Source organism: Alligator sinensis, unplaced genomic scaffold (assembly GCF_000455745.1).
Source record: "Alligator sinensis unplaced genomic scaffold, ASM45574v1 scaffold1659_1, whole genome shotgun sequence".
NCBI lineage: Eukaryota > Metazoa > Chordata > Crocodylia > Alligatoridae > Alligator > Alligator sinensis.
This window is the reverse complement of record NW_005843290.1, coordinates 214,132-222,824: the sequence shown is the minus strand read 5'-3', so window position 1 is coordinate 222,824 and position 8,693 is coordinate 214,132. Positions and strand designations below refer to the sequence as shown.

General features: G+C 53.9%; 1 protein-coding gene across 1 annotated transcript in view; it reads right to left on the bottom strand.

Annotated features, from left to right (window-relative positions):
- Nucleotides 1-38: 38 nt before the first annotated feature.
- Nucleotides 39-8,693, bottom strand: part of LOC102379011 (NACHT, LRR and PYD domains-containing protein 12-like) — a 44,038-nt gene continuing 35,383 nt past the window's right edge. The window contains exons 6-8 of the mRNA XM_025194729.1: nucleotides 6,582-6,755; nucleotides 1,551-1,724; nucleotides 39-478 (exon numbers count right to left, since the gene is read on the bottom strand). Of these exons, the coding sequence (XP_025050514.1) occupies nucleotides 301-478; nucleotides 1,551-1,724; nucleotides 6,582-6,755 (526 nt within the window). The 3' untranslated portion in view covers nucleotides 39-300. The remainder of the gene's footprint in view (nucleotides 479-1,550; nucleotides 1,725-6,581; nucleotides 6,756-8,693) is intronic.

Below are 8,693 nucleotides of genomic sequence, written 5' to 3'. Positions count from 1 at the left end.
GACACCCGCATGAACAGCACGTCGGAGCAGACTGTCACAGGCCCAGCGCCTGCCTCGGTCCGTGCTGCTCTGTCCAGGTCCCTGTGCGCTGGGTACTTGCAGGGCCCATCCCCACAGCTGCTCACAGCCTCCGCTGGGCCTGACCCCCAGCCCTGGCAGGCAGGAAGAGGAGAGGCTGAGGGTGAGAACGGATGAAACGATCCTGCCGGCTGAAGGGAAGTGGAGCCTGCACCCATTGAGTTTGCAGCCTTGCTTTCACGTCTGCTCCACCCCACAGCACAGAGAAGCCGATTCCTGGTGTTACTGCAGGAGGCACCGCTGTGCTTTCACTGCCAGATCTGACCAGACAGACCAAGGAGCTGAAAGAGCATCTTCCTCCTCGTCCACCTCCAATACCTCTATGACCAAACCAGGCTTCATTCCTTTCACGTCCTCCAGCTCTTGCTTTGTTTCTGCATTCAGTTCACAGAGGCTTAATCTTTGGGGGAAAATGATCAAAAAAAGAAAGAAGAAAAGAAAAAGGCATTCATTCTCTCTGTGGGTATCTGTAGAAGCCATGGCCCCCAGCACACTGCACACCAGGGGGTCTTTGGTAGCACAGGCCTTGTCCCGCACCAGCTCCTCAGAGCCCGAGCACAGAGCACGGCCCCCCGTCGCAGGCCCTGCACAGGGAGAACAGAAGTGCGGCCCTTGCTAATAAGAGCCCCAACCCTGGGGCCTGCTGATCCCGCAGCGTCTCTGTCATTCCCACCCCTGCTGCTGCTCCCACCACCACCAGCTGCTTTGCACTGAGAGGAACGGGGAGGACAAAGACTGGGTTTTGGTCTGGAGCCTTTTCCTTCTCCCCACCCCACTGCCATGGGGAGCTCTGTTCAGGGCACAGCACATGCAGGTGGGACTGGGCAGCCCTTCCCCGGGGGCTCAGCCCTTCCTCACACAGGCTGTTCTGCTGCTTTCTCTGGGGCTGCTCCGTGTGCAGAGGGGGTGGGAGATGCGGTCTCACTAATCATCTCTGCATGGAAGCAATATCATGTCAGCTCTCCTTGCCGTGTCCTACAGCCCCTCCTCTCAGGCTGCACTAGCACCTTCCCCTACAGCCTGGTTCGGCCGCTCTAAGGAGAGGGTCTCAGCAGCGTAACACACCCTCCATGGGCGGCTTCCTTGTTCCCCACCACGCAGGAATGTTTCCGATTCATGGAATTACTGTATTTATTCCAGTCCAAGACAAGGTTGTTTTCCCCGTGCATCGTGGGGAAAGAAGTCCCTTGTCTTAGATTCAAGTAGTGGGAGTGGGGCAGGCTGGGGTGTAGGAAGGGGCTGCTGCAGCTCTGGCTTTGGACCCATGCTGGATGTCCTTAACCATGTCCTAAAAATTTCACTAAAAACTGTGTGGTCACCACACCCAACAGAGACCCACAAGCACAGCCCCAGGCATCTCCAGTCAGCCGCCCTATTCCACTGTCCAAACACCAGGACGAAGACACCTCGCCGTGTTGAACGTTCCCAGAGAGACCCTAGCGAGTGCCCGCAGGAAGCGCCATGCTCCTTACCGCAGCGTCTGCAACTTGCAGCTGGGATGTCTCAGTCCCTCGCACAGCAGCCGCACGCCGCCAGCCCCCAGACCACGGTTACCACGTAGGTCCAGCTCCGTCAGGCTGGGGCTGGTGCTGAGAGCAGCGGCGAGATCCCCACAGCAGGCAGCAGTCAGATAGCAACGCTGCAACCTGGAGGAGAGAGAAGCTCGGCGCAGAGTGAGCAGGGCATGAACGAGGCCATGGCAGAAGCTGTGCCAGGCAGCCCCCGCACCCGCCTCTCCTGAAGGACATGAACACGAAGGACCAGGCAGGAAGGTCCACAGTTCACCTTTGAAACATGGACCTTTCAAAGCAGGATTTGTGTGTGTGTGTGCGCGCGCGCGCGCGCGTGTGTGTGTGTGTGTGAGAGAGAGAGAGGGAGAGAGGAGGCACACAGTGTGTGTGTGTGCATGAGGCGGCACACGGATGTGTCTGGGTGAGCGAGCAGGCACTGGGAGTGTGTGCAGGCATGTATGTGTGTGTGTATGAAAAGGCACAGAAGTGTATGTATGTGTGAGGTGGTACATAGTTATGCGTGTGTGAGGAGGCACATGGGGTGTGTGAGTGTCAGAGGGCACAGGGGGAGTGTACATGCATGTGTGTGTGTATGAAGAGGGGTGTGTGTAGATGTGTGAGAGAGAGAGAGGAGGCAAACAGGTGAGTCATGTGTGTGTTTGGGAGTAGGCACTGGGCTTTTTCTTTGGTATGTGAGGAGGCACAGGGTAAATGTGTGTTTGTGTGAGGGGAGGAACATCGTGGGTTGAGGTGGGACATGGGTTTGTGTGTGTGAGTGTGAGGAGGCACAGGGGATGTGTGCATACATGTATGAGTGTATATAAAGAGGCACAGAGGTGTGCGTGTGTGTGTGTGTGTGTGTGTGGTGACACATAGTTATGTGTGTGTGAGGAGGCACAAGGGGTGTGTATGTGCATGCATGTGTGTGTATAAAGGTGTGTGTGTGCATGTGTATGTGTGAGAGAGAGAGAGGTGGCATGGGGTGTGTGTATAAGGAGTCACATGGGTACGTGTATGTGTGTGTGTGTGTATGTGGAGGCACAGGGGGTGTGAGAGGAGGCACAGGGGTATGTGGACATGTGTGTGTTTGTGGGCAGAAGCACAGAGGGATGTGAGTACGCGAGATAAAGAAGGCATATGGTTATATGTGTGTGAGCAGGCACAGGGGTGTGGAGGAACAGGGATGTATGTGTGCATGTATGTGTATGTATGAAGAGGGGTGTGTCTGGATGTGTGTGTGTGAGACGAGAGAGAGGAGGCACTGGTGTGTGTAGTGTGTGTGTGTGAATAGGCACAGGAGCGGGGTGTGTTTACATGCGTGTGTGGAGGCACAGGTGTGTGTGTGTAAGTATGAGCAGGAACAGGGGTGTGTGTGTGCATGTATGTGTGTGTGTGTCAACAGGCACAGAAGTCTGTGCATTGTGGGAATGTGTGAGCATGAGATGTGGCACTGGGGTGTGACTGTGTGTGAGAGAGGAGGCACTGGGCTGTGTGCACATGTATTTGTGGAGGTAATGGGTGTTTGTGGGATGGGATGTGTGAGGAGGCATAGGTGAGTGTGTGTGTGTATGTGAGGATACAAATAGTTGTGTGTGTAGTGAGTCACACAGATGTGTGTGTGCGCAAGTGTGAGCAGACACAGGTGTGTGCCTTTATATATGTATGTGTTTATCAAAAGGCGGACGTGTGTGTGTGCACACGTGTGGAGGCACCGGGCTGTGTGCGGGTGTGTGTGAGGAGGCACAGGGGATGAGTGTGTGTCTGTGTGTGAGTACATGCACAAGATAAGGTACTGGGGTGTGTCTGTGTGTGACAGAGGAGGCACCAGGCTGTGTGCATGTGTATGTGAGGAGGCAGAGGGTGTCTGTGTGTGTGTGCATGTGTGGAGGCACAGGGGTGTGTGCTTGTGTGAGGAGGTACAGGGTTGTGTGTGTGTGAAGAGGCACAGGGGTGTGTGTGTGTGTGTGTGTGTTAGAAAAGAACAGGGTTGCATCCGTGTGTGTGTCACGAGGCATACGGGGGTGGGGGGGTGAGAGAGACAGGGAGAGAAAGAGAGGCACACGGATGTTTCGTGTGTGTTTGTCAGGAGGCACCGGGCTGTGCGTGTGTGTGAGATGAGCACTGATGTGTTTCTGTGTATGTGAGGAGGCATGTGGTGTGTGTTTGTATGTAAGAGTGTGTTTGTGTGTGTGTGTGTGTGAGGAGGCACAAGGGTAGATCTGCATGCATGTATGGATGTGTGTGTGTAAAAAGGCAAAGGGGGGTGTGTGTGCGAGGAGGCATAGGGTGTGTGTGTGTTTTTCTGTATGTATTTGTGTGAGAGGAGGCACACAGGTGTTTTGTGTGTGAAGAGGCACCTGGCTTTGTGTGTGTGAGTGTGAGGAGGCAAAGGTTGTGTGTGCATTCATGTATGTGTGTGTATGAAGAGGGGTGTATGTGGATGTGTGTGTGCCTGTCTGTGTGAGGGGGGGGAGAGGCACAGGGGTGTGTTGTGTGTGTGTGTAGGCAGTGGGCTGTGTGTGTGTGTGTGTGTGTGTGTGTGTGAGAGAGGAGGCACAAGGGTGTGTGCGTGTGTGTAGGCAGATGGCGGGGTGTGTGTGAGTATGAGCAGGGACAGGGTGCGTGTGTGTGCATGTATGTGTGTGTGCTTGAAAAAGCAGAGACGTGTCTCTGTGTGTGCGTTTGAGCATGAAACGCAGCACTGGGGTGTGTCTGTGTGTGTCACACAGGAAGCATTCACACACGTGGGCTATGTACACGTGTATTCAAGGAGGCACAGGGTGTGTGTGTCGTTGTGCTTGCCTGTGTGGGTGGGTATGTGTGGAGTTATGTGTATGTGAGGAGGCACATGGGGTGTGTGAGTGTTAAAGGGCACAGGGGGAGTGTACATGCATGCATGTGTGTGTGTATGAAGAGGGGTGTGTAGATGTGTGAGAGAGAGAGGAGGCAACCAAGTGAGTTGTGTGTGTGTTTGTGAGTAGGCACCAGGCTTTTTCATGTGTATGTGAGGAGGCACAAGGTAAGTGTGTTTGTATTTGTGTGAGACGAGGGATATGGGGGGGGTGAGGAAGCACATGGGTTTGTGTGTGTGAGTGTGAGAAGGCACGGGGTGTGTGCATGCATTTATTTGTGTGTGTATAAAGAAGCAAAGGGTGTGTGTGTGTGTGTGTGTGTATGTGTATGTGTCTGTGCAAGTTTGAGGAGGCACACAGGGGTGTGTATGTGAGTACGAACAGCCACGGGGGGGTGCATACATATATGTGTGTGTATGAAGAGGCACAGTACTGTGAGTGTGTGTGTGTGTGCATGTGTGCGCCAGATGCAGAACTGGGGTGTCTCTGTGAGTGTGTGAGTGAGGAGGCACTGGGTTGTGTGCACGTATATTCAAGGAGGCACAGTGGGTGTGTGGGTGTGAGGAGGCACAGGTGAGTGCGTGTGTATGTGAGGATGCACATGGGTTTGTGTGTGTGAGTGTAAGGAGGCACAGAGTGTGTGTATGTATGTGTGTGTGTGCAGACACAGGGGTGCGTGCGTGCATGAATGTTTGTGTGTATGAAGAGGCACAGGGGGTGTGTATTTGTGTGTGTGAAGAAGACCATGGGGTGTGTGTGTGTGTGAGGAGGTGCAGGGTTCAATCCACGTGTGTGTGTCAAGAGTCAAATGGGTGTGTGTGTGTGTGTGTGTGTGTGTGTGTGTGTGTGAGAGGGAGGCACAAGGATGTGTTGTGTGTGTTTGTCAGGCGGCACCGGGCTGTGGGCATGTGTGTGTGTGAGAGATAAGCACTGGTGTGTTTCTCTGTATGTGAGGAGGCACAGAGGGGGGTGTCTCGGAGTGTGTGTGTGTGTGTCTGTGTGTGTGTGTGTGTGTGTGTGTGTGTGAGAGAGAGAGGAAGCACAGCGGTGTGTCTGCGTGCATGTACGTGTGTGTGTGTATAAATAGGCACACAGGTGTGTGTGAGGAGGCACAGGGGTGTGTCCATGTGTGTCTGTGAGGAGGCATAGGGGGTGTGTGTGTATTGTATGTTTGTGTTTGTGTGAGAGGAGGCACACGGGTGTGTTTCTGTGTGATGAGGCACGTGGGTTAATGTGTGTGTGACTGTGAGGAGGCACAGGGTATGTGTGCATTCATGTATGTGTGTATATGAAGGGTGTATGTGAATGTGTGTGTGTCTCTGTGTCTGGGAGAGAGAGGGAGAGTGGAGGCACTGGGGTGTGTTGTGTGTGTGAGTAGGCAGCGGGCTGTGTGTGTGTGAGAGAGGAAGCACATGGGTGTGTGCATGTGTGTAGGCATGTGGGTGTGTGTGTGTATGAGCAGGGAGAAGGGATGTGTGCATGCATGTATGTGTGTGTTCTTGAAAAGGCACAGACGTGTGTCTCTGTGTGTGCGTGTGAGCATGAAACGCAGCACTGGGGTGTCTGTGTGCATGGCACAGGAGGCACTCACACACGTGGGCTGTGTGCACGTGTATTCAAGGAGGCACAGGGGGGTGTGTGTGTGTGTGTGTGTTTCCTGTGCAGTTGGGCACGTGAGGAAACACAGATAAGTGTGTGTGCCTGTGTGTGTGTGAGGATGCCCATGGTTGTGTATATGTGAGGAGGCATACAGATGTGTGTGTGTGTGTGTGTGAGTGTGAGCAGGCACAGGGGTGTGTGCATGCATGTATGTGTTTGCATATAAAGAGGCACAGAGGTAGCATTCGTGTGTGTGTGAAGACGCACAGGGGGTGCGCACGTGTGTGTGTGTGCATGTGCTGTGCACACGCACATGTGTGTGCATAGTGCACCCCATGCTGGATTTCCTTAACTGCGTCCTGGATTTCACTACTAATTGTACGCTCCCCACACCCAGCAGAGACCCACAAGCACAGCCCCAGGCGTCTCCAGCCAGCCGCCCTAGTCCACTGTCCCAACACCAGGACGAAGACACCTCGCCGTGTTGAACGTTCCCAGAGAGACCCTAGCGAGTGCCCGCAGGAAGCGCCATGCTCCTTACCGCAGTGTCTGCAACTTGCAGCTGGGATGTCTCAGTCCCTCGCACAGCAGCTGCACGCCACCAGCCCCCAGACCAGAGTTTTCACTCAGGTCCAGCTCCGTCAGGCTGGGGCTGGTGCTGAGAGCAGCGGCGAGATCCCCACAGCAGGCGGGTGTAAGACGCCAATGCCACAACCTGGAGGAGAGAGAAGCACGGCGCAGAGTGAGCAGGGCATGAACGAGGCCATGGCAGAAGCTGTGCCAGGCAGCCCCCGCACCCGCCTCTCCTGAAGGACATGAACATGAAGGACCAGGCGGAAAGGTCCACGCTTCACCTTTGAAACCTGGACCTTTTGAAGGGGGGGTGTGAAAGAGAGAGAAAGGAGGCACACGGTGTGTGTATGTGTGTGTGCGCATGAGGCGGCACATGGATGTGTCTGTGTAAGTCTGAGCAGGCACAGGGAGTGTGTGCATGCATGCATGTGTCTGTGTATGAAGAGGGGTGTGTGTAGATGCATGTGTGAGAAGACAGAGAGAGAGAGAGGAGGCAAACAGGTGTGTTGTGTGTGTGTGTGTTTGGGAGTAGGCACCGGGCTTTTTTGTGTGTATGTGAGGAGCCACAGGGTATGTGTGTGTTTTTGTGAGAGGAGGAACATGGGGGGGCGGTGAGGAGGCACATGGGTTTGTGTGTGTGAGAAGGCACAGGGTGTGTGTGCAAGGATTTATTTGTGTGTGTATGAAGAGGCAAAGAAGTGTGTGTATCTGTGTGTGTATCTGTGTGTCTGCACAAGTTTGAGGAGGCACACAGGTGTGTATGTGAGTACGAGGAGGCACAAGGGGAGGGTGCATGCATGTATGTGTGTGTATGAAGAGGCACAGAAGTGTGCACATGTGTGTGTGTGCGTATGTGTTCACAAGATACACAACTGTGGTGTGTCTGTGCATGTGTGTGTGAGGGAGGGGCACTGGGCTGCGTGCACATGTTTTCAATGAGGCACACTGGGTGTGTGGGTGTGAGGAGGCACAGGTGAGTGTGTGTGTGTATGTGTGTGAGGATGCACATGGTTGTCCATGGGTGTGTGAGGATGCACATGGGTTTGTGTGTGCAAGTGTAAGGAGACACAGGTGGTGTATGCATGTATGTATGTGGGTGGGTGTGTGAGTGTGAGGAGGCAGAGGGTGTGTGTGCATTCATTTATGTGTGTGTATGAAGAGGGGTATGTGTGGATGTGTGTTTGTGTGTGTGGGAGAGAGAGAGGGGAGGCACAGGGGTGTGTGGTGTTTCTGTCTAGGCACTGGGCTGTGTGTGTGTGTGTGTGTTTCTGTGGAGGCACAGGGGTGTGTGCGTGTGTGTGTTTTATTTGTGGACAGGCGCTCCTTCTTCAAGAGCAGCTGCTAATGCTCAATGTCAACATAATTACTGAAAAAATCGACGAGAAGCTAAGCGAAATATTCTTCAGCTACTGACAGAAGTGTCTGAAAACACGTCCAGTGAGAAATGCAAAACCTGCCAACACATCTCCACCACCCCCACTATTACTACACCCCACAACAGAGCCATCAGCATCCCAGGATCTTACAGCTGCACCTCCAGAAATGTAGTATACCTCATCCAGTGCCCCAAATGCCCTGATGGAAGATACATGGGAGAGACCAAACAACAACTGCGCACCAGAATGAACGCACACCGGAAATCCATCAAAGACAGAAACACTCAATTACTGGTGGGGGCACAGGGATGTATGCGTGCATGTATGTGCGTGTGTATGAAGAGGGGTGTGTCTGGATGTGTGTGTGTGAGACAGAGAGAGAGAGAGAGAGAGGAGGCACTGTGGTGTGTAGTGTGTTTGTGTGTACGTGAGAAGGCACAGGAGCAGGGTGTGTTTATGTGTGTGTGTGAGGGGGCAGAGGTAGTGTTCTCGTCGATCCTCCCAGTCTCAGGCTATGGGCTGAGAAGGGACAGGAGGATCTATGTGGTCAACCAAAGACTGCAGCGCTGGTGTCGTCGGGAAGGCTTTGGCTTCCATGACCACAGCCCGCTCTTTGGCGAGAGAGGCAGCGAGCTGCTGGGAAGAGATGGCCTCCACCTCTCTCCCCTAGGGAGGAGGCTCTTCTCAGCCAGACTGGCTGACCT